The sequence below is a fragment of the Sphaeramia orbicularis genome, chromosome 17 (genome assembly GCF_902148855.1).
Source record: "Sphaeramia orbicularis chromosome 17, fSphaOr1.1, whole genome shotgun sequence".
Lineage (NCBI taxonomy): Eukaryota > Metazoa > Chordata > Actinopteri > Kurtiformes > Apogonidae > Sphaeramia > Sphaeramia orbicularis.
Window position 1 is genome coordinate 28,541,292 of NC_043973.1, and position 16,787 is coordinate 28,558,078.

General features: G+C 42.1%; 1 protein-coding gene across 6 annotated transcripts in view; it reads left to right on the forward strand.

Annotated features, from left to right (window-relative positions):
* mib1 (MIB E3 ubiquitin protein ligase 1) overlaps positions 1-16,787 on the forward strand; it is a 53,962-nt gene that overhangs the window by 15,157 nt on the left and 22,018 nt on the right. For all 6 annotated transcript variants that reach the window (XM_030159765.1, XM_030159766.1, XM_030159769.1 and 3 more), the window contains exons 11-12: positions 85-282; positions 476-627. In XM_030159765.1, coding sequence (XP_030015625.1) covers positions 85-282; positions 476-627 — 350 coding nt within the window. The remainder of the gene's footprint in view (positions 1-84; positions 283-475; positions 628-16,787) is intronic.

The window sequence follows — 16,787 nt, forward strand, 5'->3', positions numbered from 1 at the left end:
CTTCACACAAATGCCTCTGATTTCATGTGAGAAAAGGCTGAGACACAACACTGACTCAGTCTTCTGGTATGTCACTTTACTTAGGACAAAGATGGAGACCGGGCAGTGCACCACGCAGCCTTTGGCGATGAGGGCTCAGTCATTGAGGTGCTGCAGAGGGGCGGTGCAGACCTGAACGCAAGAAACAAACGGAGACAGACCCCGTTACACATAGCTGTCAACAAGGGTCACCTACAGGTCGTCAAAACCCTCCTGGACTTTGGCTGCCACCCCAGCCTCCAGGTAATTTATCATTAATTAGTCTGTTCAAATGCATAATCATCTGACCTCTGACATGTTAGGAAAGCAAAACAGCAACCAGTAAATACAGCAGCCCTTGTAAAGATGAAGTGATTTTTACCCACTGTATATTTCAGGTCCTTTTAGTTCCATTACTAAGCAGGTTTAACTTTGTACCATAATGTTTCATGTGTAGGACTCAGAGGGGGACACACCCCTGCATGATGCCATCAGCAAGAAAAGAGATGACATGCTGTCAGTGCTTCTGGAAGCTGGTGCTGACGTCACAATCACCAATAATAACGGCTTTAACGCCTTACATCACGCCGCCCTACGAGGAAATCCCAGGTATGAGAATGTCTTGCCTCTACTAGCTGTAACGCATGCATATGTGCACTAGGGACCAAGGCACATCTAGGTGAAATCTGTGGATACGTATTGTCAGTAAATTTCTAGTTTATGCTTTCAGTAATGTTTAAGGCAGATACCAGCATTGATTATATATCTACAAACTAATACCCTGAAATAATTAACACGTGTTATATCAAGGCAATAAACAGGGTAAGAAAAATCATCTTTAGCTTATTATGTTAGTCTTGATGTAGTGTATTTAAGCTAGTACTGCTTTGGTATTGAATATTCAGTTAAGCACAGCTAAACATGGTTTGACACATAAGGGAGATCAAGTTTTATTCTTGTCTGAACTTTGAAAATATTCATCAGAATTACAACCAATAGATTTTCTGTTTTGCTATTTGCACGCCATTCATTGCCAGAAGCCAGAGCAAAAGAAATGATCAGTTACTACAAATCTGTTATTTAATTAATTTTCTTGGTGACTGAAAACAGATTTATATGCAGATGTATCCTCATTAAACACCACTTAAATGTTCAACCTAGCAGACGGCTTGGAGTCAGATGAGATTGTTGTATTACATGAACAAAGACTGACTGGACGAAGTTTGTGAAAAGATGGGACTTGAAACTGTTCTCTCTGATTAATATTAAACTATGAATTGTAATTATATGGAATCTTAAGAAACTGGGGAAACCATTTTCAGTTTGGTCTCGTTTCCCCTATCCTTGTGAACAGTATTTCAGCTGAGAATCTAAAATTAGCCTTTATGTTGTGTCTTCAGATGGATGTTTAATGCATGCAGGGCACATTTTCCACAGATTCCACTGAAATCCAAAGTGTTGTAAAGCCACACAGTCATTTTTTGGTTTCCATCTTTACTGATCACCATTAATCATGAGATGAGATTTGTTCTGGGATCTCAATTTAGACTGAAGTTCGGAGCTGGCCTATAGACTTAATATACCTCCTTAACAGATGGTTTGGACTCAAATTGACGTTAGACTTCCTTTGAGGCCCCGAAAGCATCTGTTTTATGTTCATTTTTTTATTAGTGTAGCTAATAGCCCTTGAAGTTCATTTGTTGTTTCTTTTTTATTGTTATGCTGGTCTGTCACTGTGTGTTGTGAGCAGCGGCTGGCCTTGTCCAGCAGATTGCCTTGTCCTTGACCGTAGTTATTTCTGGCTCCAGCAGGTTGCTTCTTCACTCTTTGGCTCTTTCATTGTCGTTTCTCAACCATGAGCATATTAAAGATGGCTCAGAGAGATGTCTGTCCGTATCAGCTCGATCATCTAGGGTGCCTTAAGTTGATGGACGTTGACATTACAGGGGACACGGTTACATAGACCGGAGTGGTTTCTAGAAAACATAACAGCTGCTTCCATTGCTTGACTCTTTGGACGTGCGTGTGTATGTATGCGTGTATCTAAATGTCATTCCCCTTCACTGGCATGCACTCCCTTGGCGTGAGGACAAATGGGATTGAGGTCAGAGGGCTGTAGAACACCTGCCACCTGCCACAAGCCGGTCCAGACCCAGCCCTCCACCTCTGGCAAGCTGCAGAATAGATTGTTTAAAGCAAACACATTTTTCGTGTGTGGTGCACTGATTAAGTGATCAACAGATTGATTTGGACATAAAGGACAGCTCCAATGTTGCTTTAACGGAGGCACTTGGCAGTATATCAAATTAATTCAATTAATCAAGGTTTTGCGCGCTGAAAATTGTGAAAAATGCCTAAATTGCTAGGTTTTATCCCTGTACAGAGCTTTCTTGCCCCCCCCCCCCCCCCAAAAAAAAAAACAACAATAAAATTAAGTATTAAATAATATAGTAAATAAATAAATAATAATGCAACCAATTTGCTTTCTGCAACATAATAATTGCTAGCCTGCCCAGTCATCTGGTTTTCTCAGTGTATTAAATACTGAGAAAACAGTCTGGAATTGGGCCAGTCACCGTGAAATATACATGATCTATTCTATATCGACAAATCACAAGTCGGGGGGGTGGGTGTTTCGCAATGCGTCATATGCACTGACTTCTTTTTGTTGTGAGTCAAAGTCAGTTCCAAGTCCGCAAATCTCTTTGTTGGCTGTTTACGTGATTCAAAAATAAGGCTTGAATTTCAGATTACACCCTGTATTCTTAAGTGCCTCTGACAAAAGCATCACGTCCGTCTTATCTGTGATTGGCTTACTCAGCGCCTGTTAGTCCCGCCTTCATATTTGGATTCAAGCCCCGCAATTCCGGATGGATTTTTCATTGAGAAAGACGGATGGCTGACGAGGCTAATTAATTGCTACTGTATTTCTGCAGTCAGATATGACATATAATTTTATTAAAAAGAAGACTCATGTTCTGTCTTCAGTTCATGCAGCCAGAAAGAAATTGATTGAAATAAATACATAATAAATTAAGCTTTGTTCTTTTTTTTTTTTTTGGCTATGTTACCAAGGGTTAGATGTATATTTGTTGGGCCTATTTATTTATTTATTAGCTCTTTTCATCAGTATGACTATAAAGATTTTTACAAAAAAAAAAAACAAAAAACAGATTGGAATAAGTATAAAGAGTAAAAAGACACAAAGTACTGTTTGTAACATTTAATGTTACAGTGACTTTCTGCAGTAATGTATTTTTCTTCCTTTTCTAGTTACAGACATAGTTTGCCTGATTCCCTCGAGCAGGGCTTTCCAGAGTCAATGATCCCTGAAATTCTATAATTAAATGCAATTATATAGATGTAGGTCTATCTGATAAACATTCACGTGTTAAATCCTTTGCAGTTATACACAAATGAATGACTGGAATGAAAATCCTCACACGTAACACAGAGGAAAATAGGCCAGCTGGTCACTAGTACCAGCCAGGTTTTATAGTCACAAGTGGTAAAATACCCACAAGGCTTTTCTGTTGTCTTTTAATGCAAAGCTGTTAAACTTAAATAGATAAATGTAATTTGTTTAGGAAGGGTCACAAACTATTGGCAATGAAACAAAATTGCTTTCATTATAAATATTAAAATGCAGTGAGTGTATAATCCATGCAAACTATTCAAAATATAAAGAAGTAAGAAACTGGTGAGCTGAGAGACTCATTGACTTGGAGGCGAAAAGTGCTGGAGTCGACTATTTTCTGTATCAGGGCCCATGTCGTGTTTTGTGTGCGTTGCTTGCTTCAGTCCACGCTCTGTCCCCTTGCCTTCAGAGAAACGAAGATATATGTCGCCTTCTCCAGTCTGCCCATTTACTTTTATTTCACGCTCGGGCTCCTGCAATATCAGGGAGACAGTCCACAAGTCCTAAAGCCCTCGAAAATCTCTCCCTAGGTTGAAGTGAAAGTACCTTGTCTGGTATGTTTTTAGTAGAGAAGCAGTTGTTTCGATTGAGTGCTTAGAGGAATTCTCACCACAGAATCATATTTCTTAAAAGTGCCCCCGATGACTGTCTTGAAAAAGTGCACGGGGTCAGAAGTTGATTAGAAGGAATGAAAGCTACAAAACAAGCCCCTCTAGTTAATGATCGATGTTAATGTCATTTCCTGATGATGGTAACATTCACATTTTGGCCTCCGCTTTCTTCTTGTGTTTAGATTGAGTAGCTATGCAGAATGTTCTGGACTCTCTAGTTTAAACAAGTGTAATGTGTAATTTCTCATTAGCATTACAGCAGTGCCTTTTCTTGTAAAACGTGTGGAAATTGGCATTCCAATTTGTGTTGTGCTATTTGAACCTGAATACTATCACAAACAAAGAGTGTGCCAGAGTCCCTGGTGTATGTGTGTGTGTGTGTGTGCTTGGGTGTTTTAAGAGCGTGGGTGGGTCTCCCAGCGGTAGAGGAAAGATTTAGGAGGACACAGAGGAGAAACTCTGTAGGTGACTGATGAATCTTTCAGCTTGGAGTCCCAAATGCTAAGAAAAATCAACTCTACCAACAGAGTGGAAGCAGAGTGTTTGAGGATATATCACCTTATTCATTACTCACACTCACACACACCAATACTCAGAGTAAATGCATTTCCCCATAAATTAGACCTAGTTGTTAACTTTTACAATTGCTAGTAAATTGAAAATACCAGTGTAACCAGCATTAACATGTTCGGGAGACCATTTATTTCCTCAGACATCCACCCAGTGTGTGTGTGTTTACCGCAGTCTCGGCCTGCAAGGGGGGCCTGGCTCGTCTCTGTGTCTTTCCCTCAGGCTGCTAGAAGCCAGTAGCTGCTACAATACTGTAAACAATACGATTAATAGCCCATGACTCATAAACGGGCTCCAAACAAGCCCTGCAGCGACGGTCTATACCCTTTTACGTGTCACCTCCTTGGAATATCTGCCCTCCTCTCTCTGTCATATATTGCTCAAGTTTCTTTTAATATGACAATATACAGACACACTGCATATGGTAATAACTTCACCTTCTGCAGTGCTCTGAAATACAGTATATCTCAATATTCCCAATGCAATAGTCATAAATAGATAGTTCTTGTACAACTCATTGGTAGAACCGTAGTAACAGGAATTGCCGTTTGTTTGGAAATAGTGTAGTGAGCTCTATTAGACATATCTGCAAAATGGGTCAAATGTTTGTATTTCTATGCATTTAATTCCACTTTCAGTTCTTTTAATTTATTTAATGCACCGTTTTTCCACTCTCTCCTTCTCATTCACATAATTTTAATCAAGTCAGAGTAAGCCAGTGCATATTATTTTACTAGTGTAGACGGTCCTTTTTATTGATAAAGCAGAAATGACCAAAAAGGATATTACAATTTTTACACTGGTTAAAATGAAATCAATCCAAATTTATATGTGATACACTCCACCTCCTCTCCTTTAATTAGTTTGTCATCACATTACAGATTTGTAATTAATTACAATAAATCAGCTGGTATTATATGTGTGTTTTCTGAATAAGAGAGAAGAACTAGTTTGATGTGTCCAAAGTGCCGGCCAAATTAGGAACGCAAAAGATGTGGAGCTGCAGAGAATAAAAAAGAAAGAGGGATGGAGGACAGGTGTTCATAATGTTAAAGATGAGTAGTTTGATCCGCCTCTTTGTTCTGCAGTAATGGCAAGGAAATGAGACTGTAACTGTTTGTGAGGGGGTACTTCTGTGATTTGCGTGTTCAGCTCCTGTCCGTTACAGTATCTGACCGTCTTCTACCTCATCCTATCCAACATCAGTGCAGGAGGCTGAAGAGGAAGGAGGTCAGTGTGAATTTGTGTGTATTGCGCTCCCTCTAAACAACTGTATTTAGCCTGTTCTTTATTCCTTGCACTGTTATTCTCATATTTCTTCTTTAGATCTCTTTACAAAGCCACTGTACTCCTGCTGAGCATCATTAGCTGTCTCCTTTTTTTCCCCTTTTGCCTATTCCCACCCACAGTGTAATTGACTGTTAGCATCCAGTGGCAGTCAGTTTAAGAGGTGTCATAGAAAGACAGCCGTACATTCTCACACAGACATGTGAGTGCTGTGTTTCTGAAATAGCGCACACTGCACGTCTACCCCCTGCTATTTTTGAAACAGCGGTTGACGGTGTGGTCAGAATATTAATCTCTCTGGAGGCAAGCAACACTCAGGCAGGACAGGGGACCATATGAAAGTTTTGAAGCTAGGATTGATCTTTTATTAGGAGAAAATAAGACAGAGTTGGCATTGAACATGACAATCAGTGAACACTTCAAATGTTGATGGTTGGAGAGAGCTACAAGCCAGACGTTTTTACCTGCTGGTCATTAAAAAGATTGTGTTGAAGCTCCTGTAGTCATCAAAGCATAGCTACAGCTGGTTGAAGGGGACCAAATCCATTTAAGAGGTGATTTGGTTCCATTTTACCAGCTTTAGCAAAGCATTGTGGAAATCACAGACAAAAGAACTCTTTCAAAGTGAAGTCAACTGCTCCAGAATCAGTACCGCAGTAATGTTTTGTCCAACAGACTCAGAGCAGTACCATCAGCCCTAAAGACAATGTTGCATTTAAACATGTTATTAAAATAAGAGACATCCTGTGTGACTCACTCACTGGACTGGACTGTCACCCTCATGTTCGTCTTCCTTGTACACCTTCACCCACTCTTCGTGAAACACAGGTACATTTAGCACACTACACCCCATTTACCACCTCACCAATAACACACAGGTACATTTGATCAGCCTTACCTAACTTTCTCCTTTGCTGCCTCCCAGGCAGCCTATTTATCCTCTTCGCTATCTTTTTAAGTTTTATGCTGCCCCCTCCCAGAGAGTGAGAAAAATTGTTCCCTGAGAAAAGGATAATAATAATCTGTGGCAGTGCACTTGAGTCAAATGTCCTGAAGTCATGAAGCAATTACAGGCTCTGACAGATGGGCCCTGCTGCAAGCTTGCTGCCGCTCCGGTCACTGAGACGGCCAATAGACAAATGTAGAGGCATAACCACATACACAGGCTCTCTCACTCATACTCCTACAGCCGCACTCTGGGGTGTCAAGTCACAACATTAATTTAAATCAGTCATTTAAGTCCTAGAGACTGATTTGTAGTGTAGAGGGTACTGTTTGAACAGTGACTGAGGGCGGAATACTTTATGTATCCGGCAAGCCTCTGGTTGTACAAAAAGTGCTATAAAAATCCATCCTGAATTAACACAGAAAATTTATTTTTTTAAAAAGTCATTATAATATTCCTTTGACACTATTTTGTAAGGTGAGTGTAATACCAGTCAGCTGTTACATGTATTAACTTTTTTCTGCCAAGGCACGTATGAGTTTCTTAGAGTAGCCAGCAACAGCTGAGGGATATATGGCACTGTAGACAGGATGGAGGTTAACATAGGGCCAGCTTGATATGGCACACCAGAGGCATATCTATTTGTAACATACGCATGCACAGTGATGCTTGCTCACACACACACACACACAGTCATGCACAGTCACAGTCCTTCAGAGTCAGGTGGCCAGGCTGCTCACCTCGTCTAAGAGCCATAACAGGGCAAAAGCAGGGAGGACGACAGGCACTGAGTATTTGATAATGTCAGCATCTGCTGTGTTTGTCACTCAGACAGCAGGTCATTGCTATTGAGGGCCTGGGAGAAACACGCAGTGCAAGCCATGCACTCTTATAAACCACTGAAGTCTTGACAGAAGAGAAAAGCAAGACAGTCAGAGAATGAAGCAAAGGGTCCAAATGCGGAAAAGAACACAACCGAAGCCTGACATTGCAGCTTCATTCTGACACTTTCCCTAGAATAAAGCAAAAGAGTATTTTTGTAATTTCAGAGTGAACTGCAGTGATCTTTCCTTATACGACTAGATTTTTTAAAGCTGAACATTATTTTCAGAAATAATCCGTAGTTAAATCATTACTAATTCATCAATTCAACCTTGTGTAAATTTCTTTTATTTGCACATTCGATGATTCTGTCGGTTTAGTGTTGTGTTTCACACATGAAATAAAAACTGAACAAAAAAGGATATCGCAACATAATTTTTACGCTTCAACCCCACTTTTCTAAAAAAGAACAGATAAGATCAGATTAGTGTTTGTCAGTAGTGTCTCCTCAGCTTTGACATTTCTTTTATTCATGGAAAATGGAGTAAGTTGGCCCCGTACTTGGCATATTAATCAATTCAGAATAAATTGTCTTGTATTTCATTAGAATAAAGCTGTCCTACTACACTGGCATACACACACTTTTGTGTTGCTACACTGCAGGAGAAATTTTGTGGGCTTGGATACATTCCAGGCTGCAGCCTCTAACAACAGTGTAATTTATTAAAATAAACCCAATTAGAGAAAGTGGCATCAGGTACTGTATATCTTTTAGATTTACAAAGTTTTGTTTTGAGTGGTGTAATAGCTATTATAAATTAATATCCACTATTGTTGAAGCAGCAATGGTTAATTTGTTCACCAGACATCAGATGGCTAATTGTTATGATATTTGCTTATATTGGCAGTGCATTTGTACTGTGTGTATTTTTATTCTTTTATTTTATTTCCTTGAGTCGGTTATTTCATTAAAGCCAAAATCCATGCAAAAAAAAAAAAAAAAAAAAATTAAGTAGTGTAACAATATTAAAAGGGGTTAAAGAGAAATAACCCAGACCTAAAACCGTACAGGCCTCGACGATGATCACATCACAAACTGGATAGGGGATCAGAATAGGTTAAAGTGTTATATATGAATAGCACACCACGCAAACTACTCCCCACCTCCTCCCTCACCTCATTTCTCTCTGTGCCTCTGTCCATATTCTGTTGCCTTTATTTGTTTGAAGCAGTCTACAATTGGAATCAGCTGACAGGCCAGAGTTGACCCTGATCCTGCATTGTCACTTTTTGATGGTCTAATCTGACTGCCATGCAGCCCAGCAAAGCATTTGGCAAGCATAGCAAACGTGAACAATGAGAGCAGGAATCGGGGAAAGGGAGGGGAGCACGGGGCAGCCGGGTTGATGGTGAAGCAGGGGTGTGGATAAGGGCAGCAGCATAAAGGGAAGGCAGCCGTAGTTAAACACACAAGATTGTTAACACGGAAGCCATATGATACAGCAGTAGGATAGAGCCAGCTTGTGGCAGCAACAGCAGCAGCCTCTCCAATCTGCCTCCTCAGCAACTATTTCCTGTTCTTTGAGATGCATGTAAAAAAAAAAAAAAAAAAGAGCCAGTAACATTAGTCAGGTTTTGGTCTAATTCGCATTGCTTATTTCCCCTTTTGCCATGCGGGAGTACTGGAAAAGATTATGGTATTACTGGTCAGGAGCAGCTCTGGCATACCGCACACTGCTTGCTGAAGTTGGTGCTAAGTTGCAGCTGGCAGAATTTCAAAGACTGTAATGCAGTAGAATCACCCAATAATGAGAGGAGGCCGTGTTAATATGGCGATGTCACCAGGCCTAGTGTGGGCATGTAGGTGGCTAAATATTGTGCTGAACTCGCACTAGTCAAAACATAGTTGCTGCCATTTTACGTACTAACTTATACAATTGTCCGATGAGTTGTTGGCATATCTTAAATGAAAGACCTTCATTGGCTAAGTCAGCCAGTCTAAGAAAACACTAAGTTCCCTACAGCGATTACTGCTGCAGTGAGACTGCCCAGAGACAGTATAGCTAACGTATGAGCCTTACCACATTCATACTCCCTTTCCCCCTTCTCCCTTTTTCTCTCACTCTCTCTCTCACCCCCACCCTCTCTATACTTTGCTTGTTATTTTCTCTCGCACCATAATCACAAGAGTATTAACAATCTGCAAAGCACAAGACACATCCTCATACAGTGCTGCCCAATATCATTTTCCTAGAACGAGGAATCACACCTCACCAAGAATACATACTTCTTTACATTCCATAGCTGTCATATGTTCATATGGGTACATAAAGAAGTATGTACACCAAGGAGGCAATCTTAGTATGAATTTTTCTCACCTTTTGTCAAGGTCAGGAAGTTAGGAGCAGAACATTTTTCCTCACCGTTTTCTCTCCCAAGTATGGTAGTCTGCACTGTAAGGTGACTTTGAGTGTAAATTCTGTTCAACACTCAAGGCTTTCCTTTAGTTGCCATGTAAGGCTGAAAGCCGGTCCCCCCGCCCCTGATCATAACAGAAGTTTTGCAGTCCATACCATAGTCGACTGTCCCAGTGACCCCCACTGTCCTCCAGGCAACTGTGAGAAATAAAGCTTCCTTTTAACCGTGGTTAGAAGGTGGTCTTTCTCTCTTTCCAGGAAAAATGTTGAATAGGGAAGATAAGGGGTTGGACAAAAACAGCATCATAGTAGAAAAGAATTTTCTCTTTGGTGGAGAGTCCATGGTGTAGGAAGCCTTTGTGCACCTTGTCCTGTTTGATAGTCGTTTGCTGTGTCCTGAGTGCAAGTTGCTGCACCTTTAAATCAGTGACCCCACTGATATACAACACATTTTCTCTTCTATTCTGTCTCCCTCACCACATCTCATTTCCTCTAATATCACCACTTCCTGTGTCCACCCTCTCCTGCTTTGCACGAATATGTACCCATCCACTGTCTGTCCCTAGTCCCCCTTGTGTCAGCGACATCCCCGGTGGCTAACTGGTACGCTTGCTGATGTTTGAAAACCACGGTGATCCAAGTGGAACAGGAAGCTATTGTGAGCAGGATTTAGGCTTTAGGCGCAGAGGCAGGCCATAGGTCACATGAAGGCGCTAATGCCCACTCAGCACTTGTGGATTGGTCCTGGTTATACCCCCCACCCAACACCAACTCCCTCCCTCAGTCTCTCTCTCTCTCTCTCTCTCTCGCTCTCTCTGTCACTGTATCTCTTTCTCTATCTTTGTTTCTCTCTCTTCCCTCATATAGTTTTCATCTAATGGAGCCTCACCTGTCTTTTTTTTTTCAGTGAAAGCAGCTGTTCTAGTGTAAGGGGGTGGGATCGATCAATAACCATTTGCATGGTGGCGAGAATTGTTCAGTAAGTCTCTAATGAATCTTTGCCCTGGACCAACACATTCCACAAGTTGAAACTGCCCACAATGACGCTAAGCTAGCCAGCAGGCTCTAGAGCTAAGGTAAAGGGTGTTTAGTAAAAAAGAATTAGGGGAAATGTAGGTTTCAATTTAAGACTGGTTGGTGGAGAATTGAATAAATGGCAAAAGTGGTGCAATGTTTTTGCAGTAGAAGTCTTTGGAATAGCAATGAGGGGAGTTGAACTGGAGGTGACAGTTGTTCCCAACACAAAGATAGGGTTGGGCAGGTGGATGAGCCTGGTCCTAAAGATGTGACGTCCTGTTTAGGAAATGTCACAGCCACCCGAGAGGGTGAGCAAACAGGAAAGAGAGGGGGTGAAATTCCTTCCAACACACAGTGGGATGGAGGCTCTGGAACATGAACCAGTGAATTAGCCTGTTGGTGGTTATGTCTTCCCTGGTTTGGGCACTGCAGTACTGTGTGCCCTGCATGCCCTGCCTAGCTTATAGCAGTTAGCCAGAGAGAGAAGAAACTGGGTTACTACCCTAAGTGCTGTGGGTTCAGCCACTGACACACATCTACTCAGCCAACCAGTGGTGCCTGATATCCCCTCCCATCCATCCTCACCCCCCACATCTGTGTTAATACACTTCTCACAGCTGTGTGCCGTCAATCCCCCCCCCCCCCGTTAAGAACTCCCAACCTGCCCGCTGTTCATTATTCTGATGCTTCGTCATCCTTCTGGTCACCACATTCCATCCTTCTGCCCCAATCTGCCAACCTTGGACTTAAAAAGTGCGTTGCGTCCTCAAACTTACCTCCCATCAATTAAGCATGGCAGTGACCTCCCCCGCCCCTCAGTTTAATTGAAAAGTGGTCCAGTTAGACCACAAAGAAAGAACCAAAAAGACATTTAAAAAAGACAAAAGCAACATTTTGAAAGTCCCAGTGATCATAGAATCCGTGGTCATGGTGATAAAAATATCTTGGTGGTGTCAGGTGTCAGATGCTGAGGGCAAATTGTCTATAAGGGAATGTCTCTCCACACCAGTGCAGGTCTGAGTTAACGAGTCCGTCATTAGATAGCGGCAGGGCTGCAACCATGAAGCCTAATGAGCCAAAGAGCTCTGCTGCTGCAGCATGTCCGGCCAGTGCCAGGAACACGAGAGAGAGAGGGAGAGAGAGAGAGCAAGACAAGGGAGGGAGGGAGGGAGGAAGAACAAGATGAGAGATAGAGTGGAGAGAGCAAAAAACAGGGCTAAAATCCATGTGGACCATAGCAACTCCCCAGCTGCTCTTTTCTCTGTTCAACCTCCTCCTGCATCCTCTTCCTCTCCGTACTTTTTATAAAGCCTTTATTTCTTCCCTTCTTCTTAGACGAGAGGAGTAAGAAAAGGAGGAAAAAAAAGCCCAAAGGTGTTCTCTGGTTAAGTTCTGTCCCAGTGCTGCTGCTGCTGCAGAACAGTACATTCCACTCCCCCTTTCGATTACGCGACTCACAGGCAAACCATGCGGTTAATAACTGATCGCATCCAAAGAAGAGAGGGGGAAGAGACAGGACAGGAGACGTCAGGGCCCGTCAGGGGTAAACTCCGTTCGAAAGCGAAGGAAGAGCATATATTACCTGTCAGATCAGTTTCTTATCTGAGCTGCTCCTCCTCTCTTCCCCTCCTCTTCTCTTCTTCCCGTAGTGAAGAGAGCCATAATGACCTAGAGAGCGCTCCAGCTGCTGCAGCCATCGTGTGTGCCGGGTGCACGCCTGACTCGCTGAATCAGCTTCTATGATTTGGGGGGAGGGAGGGTGGTGGCGGGTTGAGTGCCAGAGTCAGGGAGGGGAGGGGAGGGGAGGGGGGTGAGAGAGAGAGAGAGAGAGAGAAAGCGGGCACACGCACACATGCATGCACACACATTCCCACACTAACACAAGTCATACCTTCACAAGAGGAAGACGTAGAGCCGACATAAAGAGCTGCCATTTAAAAAAAAAAAAAAAAAAAAAAAAAAAAAAAAAAAAAAAAAGCCAAGGGGGGGGGCAGAGAAGGAAAAGGGAGTGCGAGAGGGGGTGAAAAAAAAATCTGCAGCACTCCTCTTTCCATCATGTGCATTCTCGGGGAGAGAGCTGGGAGGATGCCCTGGTCGGTGGAGGAGGCAGAAAGTGTACCAACCATCCTCCCACCCTGCCTTTTTCTTATTCCATCGACACACACGCAGCCCCAGAGCTTTATCCTGCTCCTAAAATGCGCTTTTATTATTCAGTGGAACTTTATACGGCAGCTTAGAACAAGGAGTTTACTGAATTTTTGAGAGTAGGATTGTGATAGAGGTATTTAAAAAAAAAAAAAAGGAAAAAAAAAGTAAGGGTGGCCATACCTCTGCAGTAGAAGACAGCTGTACTTTAAATAGTCCCCCATGATCCATGCAAATTTGATTGCCATTGTCGAGGGTAGAGATGGAGGATATTGCAATTTTTTTGTGATGATTTTTACTCACTAAATCTTCAATATGCAGCTTATTCATTCTCAGTAGCGCATCTCAAGGGTCACTTTTTGAGTAGGAAAAGATCAAGGAGGGATGCTACTGCAGTCGGAGGGCAGAGAGCACAGGAAGAACACAGTGGCAGCAAATTAGGGACAAGAGGCCAAGCAGCCAGCGGCTTCCTTCCCCACAGTGCAGAGAGCTAAGCTAAACGGTTAGCACTTTGTGGCAAGCCAAGCATTTGAAACATGCCACGGCCCCTGTTGCCGGGGCTGCTCCTGTGTCTTGTCTCACCACCTCCCTGACCATATTTAGTCAAGCAGTGCAAAAAATAGTTCCCACTCTGCTCCACTCCACTCTTCTCCTCTCCTTGCTTCACCCTCCTCCTCCTCCTCTTCCACCCCTCCTCTTCTCTCCCCTTCAGCAACTGTTGGCTGCAGGCTCCGGGAAGCCTCCCCTACGGCTCCCTGCCTATCGATTCCACCGGCCTGCGAGGAGAGAGCAGCGTTAGGCCAGCTAGCCCCTGCTACCATTTGCGGTGCTATTTTTAGTAGCTCCAAATAAAGTGGTCTCTCATGCTTCCACTTGTATATTCTTGAATTTTTCCCCCCTCCCCTGCTTTACATCCTTCACCACCACTGCGTTCTCTGATATCACCCCTCTTCTGCTCACTCTCTGTGTCCTTTTGACCACCCCAGTCTGTATCATTCTTCTTTTTAAATAGACCTGGAGCATGCTTCTTATGGTAGAGCTTCCATGCGCTCACCTCTATACTTAGAATAACTGCAAATTCAAGAAATGGAGGAGAGGGTGAGGGAGAATCACTAGTGCAGCAGAAGTTTGGAGCGTGTTAGACAGCAGGAAATATTATTGTGTTTTCCCTTTTATTCATTTATTTATTTACACTGCTTTTGGCAATGCAGGAAGACAAGTGGCAGCCTCACCTCTAAAGCAGTGAAAAGTTTCGGGCTGCTTTCTCTCCTTTTTGAGTTCTCATTAATTTTCAAGTGTCTTTTTCAAGCTTTCCCGAGGCGCGGCCACTGAAGAATCTGTTTAATTAGTTGGTCTCATCACGGGGCACATCTATACTGTACAGAAGCAATGTCCTCTGTGCCCTCCTCTCTTTTTCACTCTCTCTTCTCTCCTTATACCTCAATGACAGCAAATAAGTCCTCTTTACTTACCCCACATGCATTTTAACTGCACAAAACCCCAGGATGTATAAGCTAATGATTTTGCATACCGTGCTATATTCCATAAAAGTGATCATATATGTGTTGTAATGAATGCGAATGGGGAACTTCTTACATCCTAAATGCAGCATGGGTGTATTTTTACAAGACAGATAATTGTCACGCGGTTCTCTGGTCCTTGGTTTGATAAGCCTTTTAACAAGCCCACTGTCACTCTGCCCTCACCTACAGTTATATTCCAGGTCTTTTTCATGGTAGAGATAATTTTGCATAGATTTAAGTGTGCAATTTAATTAATGCATTGTCAGTGCAATTTATTGCTTTTCAATTACATTATCTTTATGGCTATTACAAGAATTGACCATTTGCTATGTAAAATGGATTCTTTGCTAATGTGGCTGCTCAAAACTTGACCTTACACAGCCAATCAAAGTGCAGAATTGAGGCTGCATAAATGGCAACTGTGAATATGTCAACCCGTTATTACCCTGCACTCTGTACATTTGCAAACCACTTAAAAATTTAACAGCAGTAATGTTACATCCAGCCACAATATCCTCACACTTGAACTTTTCATCAATCCCCAAACTCTTTCTGCAAAGTGCATTTGAACTTGAGGTGCATGTCTATTTTCCACGTAGTGTGTAGGCCACAAAACCCTAACTATCTGCAGTGATGATGCCCTTGTGTGTTTTGTGTATCCCCTCGGTGGGTCTCCACCCAGCCTGTTCCAGCCACCCAACCCACCAGTTTAATCTCAATTACATCCCGACATCCCATCTGCCCCTGAAACTCAGCAGCATGGCTTACATCTTCGCCCAATGATGAATAGCATGGGGCTGAATGTTTAGCTGAGCAGTTAATCGATCAATAAGAAAAGGGTCTACTAATGGATGTGCTTTGTTTCACTGGATGTAGGGGTGGGACCGTTTCTTCTCCCTACAGGTCCCACTTAAAATGTATCTCCATTCAGAAAATAAAAATAATGAAAAGATGGTGTTTAAATAATAGTGACAAGTGGTAAAGTGATGGTCAATATAAGTCTACCTGTAGGTCTCACCCACACTTAGCTGGTCAACCAGTTTATGTGGCTCTTTACACAGGTTGAACACTGCACACCATCCTAATGGTAAACCAAGATGTAGACCGTGTCACACTGTGTGGTAGGTCACATGCAACATGTGAAATACAGCAACACAAAATTCACGTAAGGCTGCAGTTGCTGCCAAAGTTTCATCAACTAAACATTCATCTTTGCAAAGTGAATACATAATATTCACCATTCTGTGATTAGAATATTTAACTTATCTGGTAAAATATCAAAAACATACTAGACCTCTGTTAAACTGTGTACTTGCATTATATCAGATGTTTCCAACCATGTTAAAATTTGGAGGAATGTATCTTCTTTTTTTTTTTTTTTTTTCAACACAAAAGCCCGTTTCATTATACTAAATATGAAAATAAAAGTTCAATACATTGCTTTGTCTGCTCACACAATCTCTGCCTAAGTCAAATAGATTTTCATTGGAAACAGCAACTCCCATGACCCCATGATACTTCACACTGTATTTTTATTATTGTTTTGATTGAGAGACCCTTGGCAGCAGAAATTATATCCTGCACATTTTATAAATACATTTGTAATGATTTCTATCCACTTTGACATCAGATTGTCTTTTTGATGAATGCATGTGTCCGTTGTGGTTTACTGATGTAAAACTAGAGAAAAATGAAAAGTCAAGGGAAATATCTTTTAGAGCGCATATCTGTTTTGGTTTTTGTATGATGGACAGCCCTGACTCCATCTCTAGAAGTTCACTAATATGAAAGGCTGGGAAACACACTGATTGAAAAGTTTTGCACAGGGAATTCCGGTTAGCTTCTGATGTAGAAGAACTGTTTTTTTTCTTCCTTTGAGCTTCCTTCAAGCCTGCTGGTAAAGTCTTAGTCGGCCTTTCAGCTTGTCTTAATTCCTTCCCTCTGTGCGCTTGCCCACCAGTCATCTTCATAGAGGGATTACAGCCACGTCTAATGAGTCCAGTTTGTGCTTTT